The sequence below is a fragment of the Notolepis coatsorum genome (assembly GCF_963971535.1).
Source record: "Notolepis coatsorum genome assembly, chromosome: 13".
NCBI classification, from domain to species: domain Eukaryota; kingdom Metazoa; phylum Chordata; class Actinopteri; order Aulopiformes; family Paralepididae; genus Notolepis; species Notolepis coatsorum.
The window spans coordinates 26,676,024-26,693,850 of record NC_140177.1 but is presented as its reverse complement, the minus strand read 5'-3'; the positions used below and the strand labels follow the sequence as shown (position 1 = coordinate 26,693,850).

General features: G+C 44.0%; 1 protein-coding gene across 1 annotated transcript; it reads right to left on the bottom strand.

Moving 5' to 3' along the window:
- Positions 1 to 3,139: 3,139 nt before the first annotated feature.
- On the bottom strand, positions 3,140 to 16,764 carry best4 (bestrophin 4; the record flags this gene model as incomplete). The annotated part of the gene is made up of 9 exons (XM_084327607.1): positions 3,140 to 3,425; positions 4,761 to 4,915; positions 5,016 to 5,096; positions 5,722 to 5,874; positions 6,896 to 6,973; positions 8,378 to 8,532; positions 13,910 to 14,143; positions 16,113 to 16,213; positions 16,613 to 16,764. 9 exons carry the CDS (start codon positions 16,762 to 16,764, stop codon positions 3,140 to 3,142), a joined length of 1,395 nt encoding a protein of 464 aa, XP_084183733.1.
- Between the last annotated feature and the right edge of the window lie 1,063 nt (positions 16,765 to 17,827).

Here is a 17,827-nt window from a genome sequence, read left to right as displayed (position 1 = left end):
GATAAAGTGAGAACGGGATGCGTGTTACTTTTTAACAGCGGAGCAGTGCAAGAATGTGACAATTTGACCATGTGACCGCGGCAACGCGGGAGAGCGGCAGTGCGGAAATAGGCTGTCTATTGCCATTCTCTAAGCTCCTTAACAGCGCCTAAACTTAACCGTTCTAACCTTAACCAACTCCGAAACAATGCCTAACCTTAACCTTAACCTTAACCATGCCTAACCTTAACCTTAACCATAGAAAGAATATTGCCATTCTCTAAGACAAACTCTAACCTTAACCAGCTCCTTAACAGCGCCTAAACTTAACCGTTCTAACCTTAACCAACTCCGAAACAATGCCTAACCTTAACCTTAACCTTAACCATGCCTAACCTTAACCGGCGAAAGAATACACGTTAAAAAAAAAATCACGTTAAAAATTTTTTTTTATGGGATTCGAACTTGTCAACAACGGACCGCAGGACCGCAGGACCGCTGCGTTGCCAGGTGAGCTGAGCGCCAAATGAAAATCATGGCGGATTAGGGCGGTTACATAATGCCGCAAGCTCTGCCGCTCCGCTCTGCGGTTGCCGCGCCTGCCGCGGGGCGTGTCGCAGCCAATCAGGGAAAACACGGAAGCAACGGCAGCACTGCTCCGCTGTTATTAAGCAATAAGCGAACGGGATACCAGAACGCCTATTGCTTAATAACAGCGGAGCAGTGCTGCCGTTGCTTCCGTGTTTTCCCTGATTGGCTGCGACAGGCCCCGCGGCAGGCGCGGCAACCGCAGAGCGGAGCGGAGCGGCAGAGCTTGTGGAATTATGTAACCGCCCTAATCCGCCATGATTTTCATTCGGCGCTCAGCTCACCTGGCAGCGCAGCGGTCCTGCGGTCCTGCGGTTCGTTGTTGACAGGTTCGAATCCCATAATTTTTTTTTTTTAACATGATTTTTTTTTAAACATGTATTCTTTCGCCGGTTAAAGTTAGGCATGGTTAAGGTTAAGGTTAAGGTTAGGCATTGTTTCGGAGTTGGTTAAGGTTAGAACGGTTACGTTTAGGCGCTGTTAAGGAGCTGGTTAAGGTTAGAGTTTGTCTTAGAGAATGGCAATATTCTTTCTATGGTTAAGGTTAGGCATGGTTAAGGTTAAGGTTAAGGTTAGGCATTGTTTCGGAGTTGGTTAAGGTTAGAACGGTTAAGTTTAGGCGCTGTTAAGGAGCTGGTTAAGGTTAGAGTTTGTCTTAGAGACAGCCTATTTCCGCACTGCCGCTCTCCCGCGTTGCCGCGGTCACATGGTCAAATTGTCACATTCTTGCACTGCTCCGCTGTTAAAAAGCAACACGCTACCAGAACATGTATTTTCTGTTTACTGCATAGTGGAGGGACTGAGAGACCCATGTTACTGACCAAACACTCTATATCAGCGATGGCTGTCAAAATGTAGAGCTATTATTTTAACATGTAGACCACTTATTTTAACAAAGAAAATACCATTTACAGAACCTTTAATGATGTAGGAGATATTCTAAATATTATCATTCTCATAACTCTCTTCTATCACCATGATTCAGTGTGCTGTCACCTACCAAACTCGTTCGAATGATCGGCTTGTGCTTAGGGTGCCTCGAGTTCGGTCTGAGCTTGGAAAGTCTGCCTTCTCCTACGATGCTCCATACACATGGAATACCCTACAACAGACTCTAAAGCGCGGAGCATTCCCGTCATTCATGGAGTTTAAAGGCATTGCACTTGACCTATGTACTGAATCGTGTAATTGTTTTTAATCCATCATTGTAGTAATTGTAATTCATTGTAATTAATAACTGTTATGATATTTGTGTCCTTTGTTAACTCGTCATCACTGTAAATGAGGGAAACCTCAGTGCTTTCACGAGTATAAATAAAGGTTTGAAATGAAATGAAATGATTCATTATGTTCATGCTTAGATTTGACAGGGGTTCATATCTCCATGCTCTCTGTCTTTCCAGACTGAGCTCAACTCAGTAGGCTACTCTGTGTCTTCACGTCCTTCCTGTCCACAAACTACTAGAGCATCAAATTGTCCTTGAAGTGAGACCAGTCATGCAGATTCCTTGGTGCCTTCATCTGATAAAAAAGAACGCCACTGTCTCTAGATTGTTCTTTGGGAGAGCATTATGATTTCAGTAAGGCTTATCTGCTCATGGGTCAGGGGAATGTAAACATAAAAAAAAATGCACTTAGGTTAAAGTACAAAAACCAGGTCCAGCCATGTCTGAGTTTATATTGAAAGCCTTTAGGCTGCTGTATTTAGAGGGAATAGAGATTTCTAAAATGATTATACTGTAACAATTATATAGTTATTACACCTGTTTAGGGCATATCTATACACTACCATGATTAAACATAAGAACAATTCTCAGTCTTACAAAGAATACAATGGATCAAGAAAACAAATACATAAAGAATGTGAAAAGATTTAAACTCCTAAAACCTGTACTGAACATATCTGACTGAACACATTCTACACATTTACCAAACATATCAGAGTCGTCTAATTAATTCAGTTCAACGCAGATCAAGTCCAACATTGTACGCAACGCATTGTCCAGAGCCTAGATATTCCATATACTAACACAATTCATTTACATGAAATACAACTTGGAGAGGTTCCCAGTACAACAGACACACAGGATACACTGACACAACCACCAAATGGACAAAAGAGAAGTAGAGTGAATGTCACTTAGTGCATTAGTCCAGTGTACCATGAGGTAGTTGTGCTGAATAGAATGAATACCTTTTTGATTTAGTTGCATCTGGTATGTGGCTACAGTACTACTGTTCCTATAGGCTGGAATAGACATATTATTCTAATTTATTTTCAATTTTTTATAATGTGGCCTATAGTTCTCTGATATTAATCAGCTGAACAAAATAAGTAAGTCCATATTATTAGAGTGCCTTGGACATTGGAAAACCAGCTCAAGGGTTTCTCCTCTTCTCTGGTCAGAGATCTATATTAATGTATTTTATAGCTAATTAAGTCCATATACTTGTCAAACAGAAATTCCTCCTAAAGTTACCCGTCACTGATCCACCTGCAGTGGAGCTTAGTGACAAACCAGTTTTTAACGCGTTAGAAGATGCTGTATAACAACATGTCAGCTCATTTTAATCAGATATTTTCCACCGCTATAACCGTAGCTCTCTCTTGTTCTTTATGATTGGAGGCAACTACGTCTCCCGCGAGAGAAAGGACATGGACATCATTTCCACCGGCATCGACCCGTCCATCCTCATTGGGTAGTGGAGAGCATTCCAGCAGAGAGGGGAGGCTCCCCCTATAGAAGATCCCCTTGGTCCTCTGCAGGCCGTCGTCCAGGGAGCCTCTAAGAGGTATGTACTGCCTGTGTAAAGCTGGGCTTGCAGGCTGGTGGATCTCCAGGTCTTCGGCGCTCATCCTGCGTACGGGGAGAGCAAAGAAAGACATTTTAGAAGTGCAGCACAACTCATTCCCAAAGTTCGCACGCCTTCATTTTCTCCGGATTCTCAGAGTATAGGAAATTAATCTTGAATTGAAAGGAATACTCGAGCACACTGGTCTTCATGCTTCTTCACTTTATTGTAAGAATAGTTTAAACCACCGTTTTCGGTCAACAGACCCTTCTTCAGCCAGACATGGGATTTGAAGATATATATATATCTCTAAGATAAGATATTCCTTTATTGATCCCCTTGGGGAAATTCGGCCATCATAGCAGCATGGGGGAGGGGGGACGGGAGGTAGGCTACAGGTATGGGCAGGGTAATAGTAGAAAGACATAAATATAGGCACAACATTTGATCTGAATATAAAATCTGAGAAAAATAAACTGTGTAAACCATATAATAAACTCTGAATATATATACAAATGAATATATGGGGCGACAGTGGCTCGGGAGGTATAGAGCAGTCGTCTGGCAATCCGGAGGTTCCCGGTTCGATTCCCGCTCCTCCCGGGCAGCGTGTCGATGTGTCCTTGAGCAAGACACTTAACCCCTAATTGCTCCCGATGAGCAGGTTGGCACCTTGCATGGTTGCCTCCGCCGTCGGTGTGTGAATGTGTGAGTGAATGGGTCAAATGTGAGTAACAAATTGTAAATTGTATATAGCGCTTTGGATAAAAGCGCTATATAAAAAAAGCAGCCATTTACCATTTACCATATACATGTATACTTTTTTTTCTTTTTCTTTTTTAATAAACAGTGTAAACAAAGGTCCAGATGAGGGTCTGTACACCCTATCAATTATATTATATGTTACTCTCAATAAATATAGCCAATGAAAAATTTGAATCTGAATATATACTATGAGTAAGAGTAAAAGTAAATACACAAGGTGCAGTATACACAAGGTACCCTAACTGGCATGATATGCGTCATACGTTGTAGTCCGTGCAGGTTTTGGTGGTTAAGAGTCAGACACACTCAGTGGTCAGATATTCCTAGTCGTTCTCGAGTTCTGCAGCCGTTAGTTCTTCTTATTTTTTTTTATTTTTTTTTATTTTTTTATTATTTATTTATTTATCATAGCTGCCCCCTTTCCGTGCAGGACAGATACTTTGGCTGCTTATTACAAAGAAAATACATTAGGGAAATATAATGGTTTTAATTGTTATTGTTGTGGTGGGTAACAACCCTACACTGTGTTGGCCCACCACAGAAGAAGAACTACAGGGGAAACACTGGTGATGCATGTAGTGGCAGAGTATGAATGACTACATGAATTGTTAAAAATTATAATAAAATCATTGGACCTCATGTCGTAGGTGGAGCCCATGAAGGCCGGCTTGATGGTCTCCGCAACCGTTGACAGGGTGTAGGGGACCGAGAAACATCCCTCCGCCCAGTGTTTGTCCTTCTCTGCCGGGGGGAGATTCTGGTGCATGTCATCCACGGCCAACATCGACACCTATTAGCAGAGGAATGGAATTCACGTGACAGACGCACTATGAAACATACAAAACCGGTCGACTCAGGTAGTATATGGGAAATAAACCTTTCGGACACACCTGAATATTTCTGTCAATCAGTTGATTGCTCTCAAAGTCATCGTCGTCCTCTCCAAATGGATTGATGATCAGTTCTCCTACCTAGAGGAAAAACATACTTATTCGATTTAGGTCTCTCTTTTTCATAACAGGGGTTTTCATTGTCTGCATAAAGCGAGAAATCCGCTTGTTTGTACAGTGTCCCCCCCCCCCCCCCCAACCTCCTCCAATGTAAATGACCTAGTATGGTTGTCAATATCCCAATGTACAGTTTTGCTTGTACAGTTGTACAGTGTTTCCCCCCCCCAACCCCTCCCTACCCAACCCCCCCCCCCCCCCCCCCCCCCCCCCCCCCCCCACACACAACCCCACCCAACAACCTCCTCCTATGCACAGTTTTTACGTCAAATGTATATACTCCCTTTTCTGGACTCTTTTTGTACCACAAACAGTACTGTATTTGCAAATCTGGTATGTCATAAATGTATAGATGTAGCAGTATACTGTCTATCTGTATGTCATGTATGTCATATATGTCCTGATGAATTGAAAATGGGGGACCCTGATGTAAACAAGACAAAAGTCTTTCTCTGGTCTGCATCCCCTTAACAATTGTGTGTATTGAGCTGTACTGTATTGTACCCATTCTGCAATCTGTTAATAAAGTTTTCAATCAATCAATCAATCAATCAATCAATCAATCAATCAATCAATCAATCAATCCCACCTTCAGCCAGCCGGCATAGAAGAAGAACTGCAGCAGGGTGAAGACAGGGATGTACAGGTCCAGCTGGTGACCCGTGTAGTTCTTCTCAGGGTTCAGGAACTGTCGGCCAATCAGACAGAAGCCAAAGAAGGAGTAGACTGCTAGAGTGACCACCTGCATGAGAGAAGTCACAGCGGTCAGCCATTGTTTCATGAGAGATGTCACAGCGGTCAGCCATTGTTTCATGAGAGAAGTCACAGCGGTCAGCCATTGTTTCATGAGAGATGTCACAGCGGTCAGCCATTGTTTCATGAGAGAAGTCACAGCGGTCAGCCATTGTTTCATGAGAGAAGTCACACTGGTCAGCCATTGTTTCATGAGAGAAGTCACACTGGTCAGCCATTGTTTCATGAGAGAAGTCACACTGGTCAGCTATTGTTTCATGAGAGATGTCACAGCGGTCAGCCATTGTTTCATGAGAGAAGTCACAGCGGTCAGCCATTGTTTCATGAGAGAAGTCACAGCGGTCAGCTATTGTTTCATGAGAGATGTCACAGCGGTCAGCCATTGTTTCATGAGAGATGAAGAGATTCGCTTCTTCACTATAGAATCCTCACCCACAAATATGATGGACAGGCATCAATCAGTCGATGATTTAATTTAATTTCAAACCTTTGTTTAAACTAGAAAGGCAACTAAGGTTTCCCTCATTTACAGTCACGTCGAGTGTACATGCAAAAATAAGCAAAAAGACAACAAGACGAGGCAAAAGGCAAGGATAACAAATCAATTAAAACATGTACAACTTGACTGACAAAGGTTGGAGATCAAGGTTTTAAACTCTGCAACAGAGGGGAGAATCTCAAGCTTTAAGGACTGTTGGAGTTCATTCCATGAGCTAGAGGGGCGTCATAACAAAATGCAGATTCACCCTGTTGGACCAGCCCGTCCCTAGAAAGGGTCCCACAGGTTCCAGAATTCCATTCCAATAATGATGTAGTATAAGGAGGAGGTAGCTTACCAATAAGGGCCTTAAAAGTGTTTGTTGTGCCTTTCTGTCAGAGAGGGCCAACTAACGTTATTTTAAAGGACACAGTGATGAGTGTCGTATCTATCATTAGTGATTAACAGAGTCCAGGGATTTTTGGGTGATGAGCGGGTCTTATCTTTTAGAAGCCCATCAGAGCAAACATACCTGGGTGTAGACCAGTGGGATGCTGATCCAGTCGTAGTGAAACAGCAGGCTGCACTTTGCTCTGTACTTATTCAGCTCCTGCAAAGAAACATTTGATTTGTACCGTTATAGTATAGATGTCAGCAATGTCAGCATGGCATTATGGCAGATCAGGAATCTATGGACATTATTAAATAATAAATAGTAAATGTATCTGAATAATACATTGAAATAATAAAGATAATACATTTTATTATTGAAAATATCTGAAGATTTCTATTCATGCTATACTGCCCTGCAGAAGCTAACCGCAGTAACTACTCATATTTTTCATAATTGAGTTATAAGTGAAATTGAACTTCTCAATATCTGTTTTATCTTGTTGCAAAGTTTCAGAGTTCAATCTTGCTCAGTTTTAGAGAAAAAGGGTATAAATAATCACTGGAAGAACTTTAAAGCCATTTATCGCAGTTTCACTGTTTGCGTAGTTGCTGCGGTTAGCTTCTGCAGGGCACTATAGTTGCTGCAGTTAGCTCCTGCAGGGCACTATAGTTGCTGTGGTTAGCTCCTGCAGGGCAGTATAGTTACTGCGGTTAGCTCCTGCAGGGCAGTATACTTACTGCGATTAGCTCCTGCAGGGCAGTATAGTTACTGCGGTTAGCTTCTGCAGGGCAGTATAGTTACTGCGGTTAGCTCCTGCAGGGCAGTATAGTTACTGCGGTTAGCTCCTGCAGGGCAGTATAGTTACTGCGGTTAGCTCCTGCAGGGCAGTATAGTTACTGCGGTTAGCTCCTGCAGGGCAGTATAGTTACTGCGGTTAGCTCCTGCAGGGCAGTATAGTTACTGCGGTTAGCTCCTGCAGGGCAGTATAGTTACTGCGGTTAGCTCCTGCAGGGCAGTACAGTTACTGCGGTTAGCTCCTGCAGGGCAGTATAGTTACTGCGGTTAGCTCCTGCAGGGCAGTATAGTTACTGCGGTTAGCTCCTGCAGGGCAGTATAGTTACTGCGGTTAACTCCTGCAGGGCAGTATAGTTACTGCGGTTAGCTCCTGCAGGGCAGTATAGTTACTGCGGTTAGCTCCTGCAGGGCAGTATAGTTACTGCGGTTAGCTCCTGCAGGGCAGTATAGTTACGCCGCTTAGCTCCTGCAGGGCAGTATAGTTACTGCGGTTAGCTCCTGCAGGGCAGTATAGTTACTGCGGTTAGCTCCTGCAGGGCAGTATAGTTACTGCGGTTAGCTCCTGCAGGGCAGTATAGTTACTGCGGTTAGCTCCTGCAGGGCAGTATAGTTACTGCGGTTAGCTCCTGCAGGGCAGTATAGTTACTGCGGTTACCTCCTGCAGGGCAGTATAGTTGCTGCGGTTAGCTCCTGCAGGGCAGTGTAGATAAGACACTGACATCCATCAGCATATAGAACACTCACATCCATCAGCAGTAGATAAGACACTCACATCCATCAGCATATAGAACACTCACATCCATCAGCAGTAGATAAGACACTCACATCCATCAGCAGTCTCAGAGCCACGTCGTCTCTCACCCGGCCCTCCTCTCTCGCTCTGGATGCCAGGTTTGAGAACCAGGTCAGAGGCATCCAGTACTTGTTGTAGTCACAGTGCAGCACATCCAGCATCTTCTGCTCATGTGACGTCATAAATCCTGAGCAGAGAAACATACAGAGAGATGTGATGAAGTGTTACATGTTACATGTACTGATGTGGAGAGTGATGTGTAAAGTCCACTGTCAGTTATTGTCATGTTGTCCCGGTGTACTGTATGTGAAGTGTTGTCTCTGTATACTGTATGTATACCAACTCCTCGTCCAATCAACAGTCATCTCCCGCCTCGACTACTGCAACGCACTGCTAGCTGGCCTCCCGGCCACTGCCACCAAGCCTCTTCAACTCATTCAAAATGCAGCGGCCCGCCTGATCTCAAACCTACCGAAGTCGGCCCATGTCACACCACTTCTTAGGGACCTGCACTGGCTCCCCATTGCTGCACGTATCCGCTTCAAGGCCCTCGACCTAGCATACCGTGCGGCAAAGGGAACCGCTCCCGCCTACCTCCGGTCAATGGTCTCTAACTACACACCCTCAAGACCCCTACGCTCTGCATCTTCTGGCCGCCTCAGATCTACTCCTATCCAAGCTCCCGGAGGGTCATCAAAGAGAAGCCGCCTATTCTCAGTCCTTGCCCCACAATGGTGGAATGAACTACCCATCCCAGTTAGGACAGCCGAATCCCGTCCAATCTTTCGCCGTCGACTAAAGACTCACTTCTTCAACCATTATCTGAAATGAAAAAAAAAAAAAAAAAAAAAAATCGAACCCCGACTAACCTTAATGTCATGCACTTGTCCTAATAAACTAACCTACACTGTAACACGCAACACTTTGATGAACATTGTTACTCAGCTGATAGAGTTATACCCTTCTTGCTGTCTTGTCGCACAGAACTTGTAAGTCGCTTTGGATAAAAGCGTCAGCTAAATGACTAAATGTTGTGAGGTTTTGCCCGCTGCTCACCAACTTTCTCTGTCTTCTTTAAGCCTACTGTTAGGAATTCCCTACTCACTCTCTCTAGCCCCCACCCTCTCGTTCTTTACTCTCAGTGGCCACACCTGTTCGATTATCAATTACCTCTCGCACCTGTGGTGGCAGGCTAATTAGTTCCCCTGTGGGCTTTAAATACCAGGGCGCTTCCCCTCGTTTCGGCGTGGGGTCGTGTTGTATACTTGCCGAGTCATATTCTCTAAACATCTAGACTCTTTCGGGAGATCCTCTGTCTGCCTATGCTGTTCCATTCTCCGGCGTCGAGATGTTTTGCTCCAGCCTTCGCCAGCTGTCGCCGTTGCCTGTGGGGGAGACTGGTCTGCGCTCCCTGTACTTCCACGGGAGGCACCCCAGCGTTCCACTGCAGACCCCCGCGCAGCTGTTCGTCCTGACGCATCTCCTAGACCTTCGAGCTTGGCACGCTCTCCCGACCAGCGCGCAGACGCGCATCTCCTAGACCTTCGAGCTTGGCACGCTCTCCCGACCAGCGCGCAGACGCGCATCTCCTAGACCTTCGAGCTTGGCACGCTCTCCCGACCAGCGCGCAGACGCGCATCTCCTAGACCTTCGAGCTTGGCACGCTCTCCCGACCAGCGCGCAGACGCGCATCTCCTAGACCTTCGAGCTTGGCACGCTCTCCCGACCAGCGCGCAGACGCGCATCTCCTAGACCTTCGGGCTTGGCACGCTCTCCAGTCACCAGCGCGCAACGCGCATCTGCAAGGGCTTGGCACGCTCTCCAGTCACCAGCGCGCAACGCGCATCTTCAAGGGCTTGGCACGCTCTCCAGTCTCCAGCGCGCAACGCGCATCTTCCAAGGATCCTCGTGCTTGGCACGCTCTCCAGTCACCAGCGCGCAACGCGCATCTTCAAGGGCTTGGCACGCTCTCCAGTCTCCAGCGCGCAACGCGCATCTTCCAAGGATCCTCGTGCTTGGCACACTCCTCCTCGCAGACGCACCCCGAGGCGTCTCTCGGTTCCGACGTGCACACCAAGGTGTGGCGCGCCACTCTGTTCCTCGGTTCCGACAGCGGCTACCCGGTGGACGACACCCTCGCCACCGCCGCTGTTCCAGCACCCTGTTCCTCGGCTCCGACAGCGGCTACCCGGTGGACGACACCCTCGCCACCGCCGCTGTTCCAGCACTCTGTTCCTCGGCTCCGACAGCGGCTACCCGGTTGACGACACCCTCGCCACCGCCGCTGTTCCAGCACTCTGTTCCTCGGCTCGGACAGCCAGCTACCCGGTGGCGACACCCTCGCCGCCGCTGCTGTTCCTGCACCATTACGCATACGCCTGGGTGAGTTTGATTGTGATGTCACTCACCCAGCGTAATGCCTCTTGCCCCCGTCCCGCTGCGTTTCCTGTACCATTACGCATACGCCTGGGTGAGTTTTGATTGTGATGTCACTCACCCAGCGTAATGCCTCTTGCCCCCGTCCCGCTGCTGTTCCTGCACCATTACGCATACGCCTGGGTGAGTTTTGATTGTGATGTCACTCACCCAGCGTAATGCCTCTTGCCCCCGTCCCGCTGCTGTTCCTGCACCATTACGCATACGCCTGGGTGAGTTTTGATTGTGATGTCACTCACCCAGCGTAATGCCTCTTGCCCCCATCCCGCTGCTGTCCCTGTACCATTACGCATACGCCTGGGTGAGTTTTGATTGTGATGTCACTCACCCAGCGTAATGCCTCTTGCCCCCGTCCCGCTGCTGTCCCTGTACCATTACGCATACGCCTGGGTGAGTTTTGATTGTGATGTCACTCACCCAGCGTAATGCCTCTTGCCCCCGTCCCGCTGCTGTCCCTGTACCATTACGCATACGCCTGGGTGAGTTTTGATTGTGATGTCACTCACCCAGCGTAATGCCTCTTGCCCCCGTCCCGCTGCGTTCCTGTACCATTCCGCATACGCTTGGGTGAGTTTTGATTGTGATGTCACTCACCCAGCGTAATGCCTCCTTTTTTGTTCTCACTTAGATAGTACTTTTGGACATTACATCTCCCCCTGTGTGTTTGTCACACGAAGATATTATTACTTTGTTACTTTGTTTATTTGGACTGTTCTGCATCTGCTCTGTTTGTTCCCTTTGAATATTAACCCTCTCCTCTGTTCTGCAGAGCGGCCCAGATGTTTTCCCACCAGTCCTCCCAGTCCTCCCTGTCCCCAGCCCGCCTCCGCGGGCCTCAGTCCCCTCTGTCCCTAGTCCTCCCCTTTCTAGTTCCACCTAGTTCCTGGTCCCAAGTCCTCCCCTTCTAGTTCCACCTAGTTCCTTGTCCCTAGTTCTCCTAGTCCCCAGTTCTCCTGTCCCCTAGCGTTCCTTTAATGTTTCCCCTAGCGTTCATTAACCTTCCCTTAGTGTTCCCTTTTCCTGTCCGCCTCTTAAAGGCACTTTACCTTCCCCTCTTGTGTTATTCCAGTGTTTTGTGTTTTCTCCCTTAAAGGGACAGTGCCCTTTTTCCCTGTTCTCAATAAATATCTGTTTCTTGGCAAACCATCATACCTGTCTTGTGTTGTGCGATTGGGGTCGGTTACAAACCATAACAAATGTAAATGTAAATGTATGTGAAGTGTTGTCTCTGTATACTGTATGTGAAGTGTTGTCTCTGTATACTGTATATTAAGTGTTGTCTCTGTATACTGTATGTGAAGTGTTGTCTCTGTGTACTGTATGTGAAGTGTTGTCTCTGTATACTGTATGTGAAGTGTTGTCTCTGTATACTGTATGTGAAGTGTTGTCTCTGTATACTGTATGTGAAGTGTTGTCTCTGTATACTGTATGTGAAGTGTTGTCTCTGTGCACTGTATATTAAGTGTATACTGTATGTGAAGTGTTGTCTCTGTGCACTGTATATTAAGTGTATACTGTATGTGAAGTGTTGTCTCTGTGCACTGTATATTAAGTGTATACTGTATGTGAAGTGTTGTCTCTGTGCACTGTATATTAAGTGTATACTGTATGTGAAGTGTTGTCTCTGTGCACTGTATATTAAGTGTATACTGTATGTGAAGTGTTGTCTCTGTGCACTGTATATTAAGTGTATACTGTATGTGAAGTGTTGTCTCTGTGCACTGTATATTAAGTGTATACTGTATGTGAAGTGTTGTCTCTCTGTCCTGTATGTGAAGTGTTGTCTCTGTGCACTGTATATTAAGTGTATACTGTATGTGAAGTGTTGTCTCTCTGTCCTGTATGTGAAGTGTTGTCTCTGTGCACTGTATATTAAGTGTATACTGTATGTGAAGTGTTGTCTCTGTGCACTGTATATTAAGTGTATACTGTATGTGAAGTGTTGTCTCTCTGTCCTGTATGTGAAGTGTTGTTTCTGTGTACTGTATGTGAAGTCTCCTGTTGTATTTTTACCACGTGTGTCTGTCATACTGTCTAACTTGTAAGTCGTTATACTGTATATGCCACTGACACCAAGACAAGTTCCTATACATTCATTGTACTTCTTGAAGAAAGTGTTTGTGATTGTGATTTTGAGATATTACCCAATTTTATATGATATATCAATTAATTAATTAATTCATTAATCTTTTATTTGTTCCGCTCATGGTAATGTAAATTTCCATAAAAGAAAAAGAAAAAAGTATTTCATAATCAAAGCACCTCTCAATTTGTACATTCCATGAGCGAAAAGGAGCAGTGAGAAGAAAATCCTATTTAGCCTGCCCCTTATTCAAAACAATAAATACACGATAGAAATAGATGGTCTGTCAATTACACATTTAACAATCAATACTTACAATAACATGAGAAAAAAAAGAAAACACTTTAAATCATTAAATCAAACACAACTCTTTAAGTCATTATGTAGAGAATTCCAAAGTTTTACACCACATACTGAAATACACATCTGCTTTAAAGTAGTCCTACATATGGGCGGCTACGTGGCGTAGTGGGCAAGGCACTCGCCACGAAATGCTGGAGACGCTGGGCTCGTCAGTTCGAGCCCAGCGCTCCACATTTGCTTTCAGTTTAGCTGGTCGTCCGTACTAATACACATTGGCCGTATTAGGGGGTGGGAAACTGATGGGTGGGGATCGGGCGTTGTGGACAGCGACTCCTACAGGTCGGTTGGTGCACCTGCGCAGTAGAATCAGGAAGTGTCAGGGGCAGCGTAAGCCTCCCACGCGTTACTCCTCGCCACTGAGAGATCGAGCTGCGCAGGTGAAAAGATGCGACTGCTGTTACCTCAAGTACCGGAGGGGACTTGTGCTATGTATGACTTAGTCCACATTGCAGCCGGCTTGTGGGAGGCAAGAAACAGCGTTCGTGACAGGGGAGGGTTGAATTGGATGATACGAAATTGGGATGGGAGGAAAATATAGAAAATGGGAGAAAAAGTGGATAAAAAAAAAAAGTAGTCCTACATATATGAAAATTTATAAATGTTTGCCTCAATAATTTCCCCCAGAATCCATTCAAATCCATTCATGAACCGTGCTGATGCCCCCTACTCGCCCGCCTCTTACCAGACTCCACGACGTGCTCCATCGTGGGGAACCTCTTGTGGACTCTGGTGCTGATGGAGCGCAGGATGAGTACCGAGGACAGGTTGGCGTATCTCATGAGCGTGCGTCGCAGCAGACGGCCCTCCTCGTCCTTCCCGTGGACGTTCCCGGACACCACCATCATCAGGTTGTCGGGCAGGGGGAAGCTGGTGTACTGACCCCACCAGCGGTTGAAGGCCAAGGTCACGTAGAACCCTGCCATCACGGAAGCAGAACAACAGCACAAGTACAGTACAACGAAAAGAGGTTTGGCATCCAACCAGAGTGCAAATGTAACAGTAAACAGTGATATACAATGTACAGGTTATTAAACTGGGTGCAAAATATACAAATTAGTACTACTGAGTGTAGCGCTAATCATATGTATGTACAGAGTTGTAGAATTAATATGTACAGTGATACAGGTATAAAGACACTATGGTAGTAAGTAAGGTAAGGGATATGTACAGATATATTTAAAGTATCATAGATAATGTAAAAAGGATACTATAAAAGTGTCATGGTATTTCCAAGAAGTATCATGGTATTTCCAAAAGGTATCATGGTATTTCCAAAAAGTATCATGGTATTTCCAAAAAGTATCATGGTATTTCCAAAAAGTATCATGGTATTTCCATAATGTCCTGGTCATTACCATGCTGGTACAGTATAGTGTCCAAAGCATTGTGGTAAATACCATGATATTTACCATCAGTACCATGGTTTCAATTGGATTATACCATTGTATTATTGAAGTACAAAAGTGGTACCATGGTGATACATAACCTTTACCGTGGTAGTATCATGGTGGATTATTTATACAATGGTAAAACTGACATGAATGAATGAAGTTTATTTTTTGGTCTTGTTTACAGACAAATCAAACACACCTGTGTGGACTTACAAAAGGAAAAGAAAAAATAAAATAAAATCACAAATGTACATATTCAAGGCAAGCTCACACAAAATCCAAAATCAATGACCCAAAAAAAAGGAATAGGCTGAAGCACATGCTTATTTTTGCCTATCCCTTACAAATTCTTAAAAACGAAATATATTTTAATATAAGAAAGAAAAACTTAAAATATGCTGCAAGATATAATTGTTTGAAAAAAAAAAAATGTTTGATGTTTTTACTCAAAACTGTACTCCTGAATTATTTGATCCTTTAAGGCTTTTTTAAATCTCCCCTGAGAAGTACACTACTTCAACCCGTCACTGAGGCTATTCCATAATTTAACTCCCAAAATTTAAACACATCTAGCTTTTACATTAGTTATTACCTTTTTACATGTTTTAAGAATACATAACCCTCTTAAATTATACTTTCCTTCTCTTGGTTGAAAAAGACATTGAATACAAACTGGTAGGCTTTTACTCTTAGAAGGAAAACTATTTCCAATGTTTTATGTTTTTGTCGATTCAAGGTATAGCTTTGTTTATTATTCTAATAGCTATTTTCTGTAGTTTAATAATAGGATCTATATTTGTTTTATAAACATTCCCCCAGACCTCAACACAAATTATGACATGTATGGCACAACAAGTGAAAAATACAATATATGCAAACATTTCTGATTTAACAGCTCCCTTGTTTTGTACAGAATGCTAACAGATTTGGCTAATTTGATATATTGTATACAGTATGTGGCTTCCAACAGAGTTTGTGATCTATAATCACACCTAAGAATTTTGTTTCATATACTCTTTCAATTTCAGTTCCATTTAAATTCAGTTTAATTTCACAGTCGGTAACACCACCACATACCATACATTTTGTTTTGTTTTCATTAAGAGACTACTTATCAAACCATTTCTTTAACTTGATCAATTCCCGTTCTATTGTTTTCAATCATTCTGGCCTCCCCTGAACAAAGTAAATGAGTATCATCAGCAAACGTAACAATTTTAAAAATATTCTATACTGTAAACATTTCATTTAAGTAAAGTATAAATAACTTGGGTCCCAATACGGAACCCTGTGGAACACCACAAGTTACTCTTCTAAGATGTGATTCAAAACATGACCATCAAACTATGACACTTTTGTTGGAAGTGATACCATGAGGGTGATATCAGTATAGGAATCGAACCTCTAACCCTGGCAGTGTTCGTCTCATGCTCTACTCATTGAACCTCTCTAGAACCACAAGAGGTAAATTAGAAGTAACTGGGTTGGACTTACCCAGCACAAAAGAAATTGGGATGAAGTTGGTGTTGGTAAACTGATCACAGTAAAGTGCTAAACGTTCAAACAGCTCCTGTTGCTTTGGTGTGAGGAGAAACCTACAAAGGAAATGGTATCAGTGAAACTTCTCAACTGAAAGCTAAAGAACCGATAACTGTAGAGCAGTGGTTCTCAAGATGGGGTCCAGGGGTCCTCGAGGGGCTTCCAGGCGGTCCCCAGAAAGATTTAGAAATCATTCTTTCTTCACTAGAAGTTAGCACAGTGGGAGAATGTAAGAATGACTATTCTGATATTTATCCCTCTCCTCCGTTATCTCCACACCTACAGACATATGGTAGTATTACCTAAATCATAACAAGAACTGTCTTAAATGGGTGTCCCTGGGACAAGGTCATATGAGACAGAGGTCCGTCAATCGGGGGGTCCTTGACACAAGAAAGCTTGAGATACACTGATCTAGATTATGCTGAACAAAATGACCAAACTAGTAATCATACCTGTAAAACACACTGAAAAAAGCATACATCCCACAAAACACGAGGAATTCCTTGTAAAGCAACCTGTAGATGCTTCCCCTCCACCTGAAGAGGAGCTTGGAGAAACCACCGAACTTGGCCTCGGCCACCTCGAGGCTGTAGGAGACGGTCATGTCTGGGTTTGAGACGACGCAGAGAGAGTAAAAAGAAAAAGAATCAAGGAGTTTTATTTTAGAATCCTCAACGAGTTAAGTTTATTGAAATGTGAGCTATACGATCACTCTACACACAATTATTACACAATTACAGTCTACCAATCTGTTCTTCTAAAACATATATTTAAGACCTTTCTCACCTGTGTCATTTAGTTGTATAATACGATTTTAGAATGCATATACATACCAGAATGTAGATCCCAGACCGTATTTTATTCTTTATTCTATTTTATTCTTATTTTTAATATTATTATATTCTTTCTTATTCCTATTTTAGTCCTATTGACCTAAATGTTTATTGTTGTTCAATGTGAGCGATCTGTAGTGCAGAATTTCCCTCGGGTTTATTAAAGGATTTCTATTCTATTCTATTCTATAGTCCTGAATCCGCTTCCACTGTGCTGAGAAGACAAACAGTTCCCTCACATCTCATTTTAAACCCCTGCTCTGCCAGGCTGTCATAATCTATCACGACAAGTTTATTGCTTGGGAACCCTATGTCTAAAATGCATTTCCCTACAGCCACTGAGTGATATGGAAATGCCTTATCAAAGTTTGGTCGTCTTCTTTGAATGGCAAGGCCTTAGTAACACAAGTTAGTGTCTGAATCATGCATTTATGCTGGTTTGGTTGATTGATCTCAGAGTGAGCATGGTGGAGTACCTCTGAGTATACAGATGATTCACATCTTCTGCATAGGCAGCAGGTTGCTGAAGGCCATCGTTTTGGTTGGTTGATCTCAGACATGGATTAATTCTAATACAAGACTAAGATAATTTTTTATTCAGATATCTTGTGAGAAATTAATATAGTCTAGTCAATCACTATGTCATGGAACCTGGCCATTTAAAGTTATGACAAATTACTTTTCTATGCAAATGCTTCACACACACACGCACGCCACGCACGCCACGCCACGCACGCACGCACGCACGCACGCACGCACGCACGCACGCACGCACGCACGCACGCACACACACACACACACACACACACACACACACACACACACACACACACA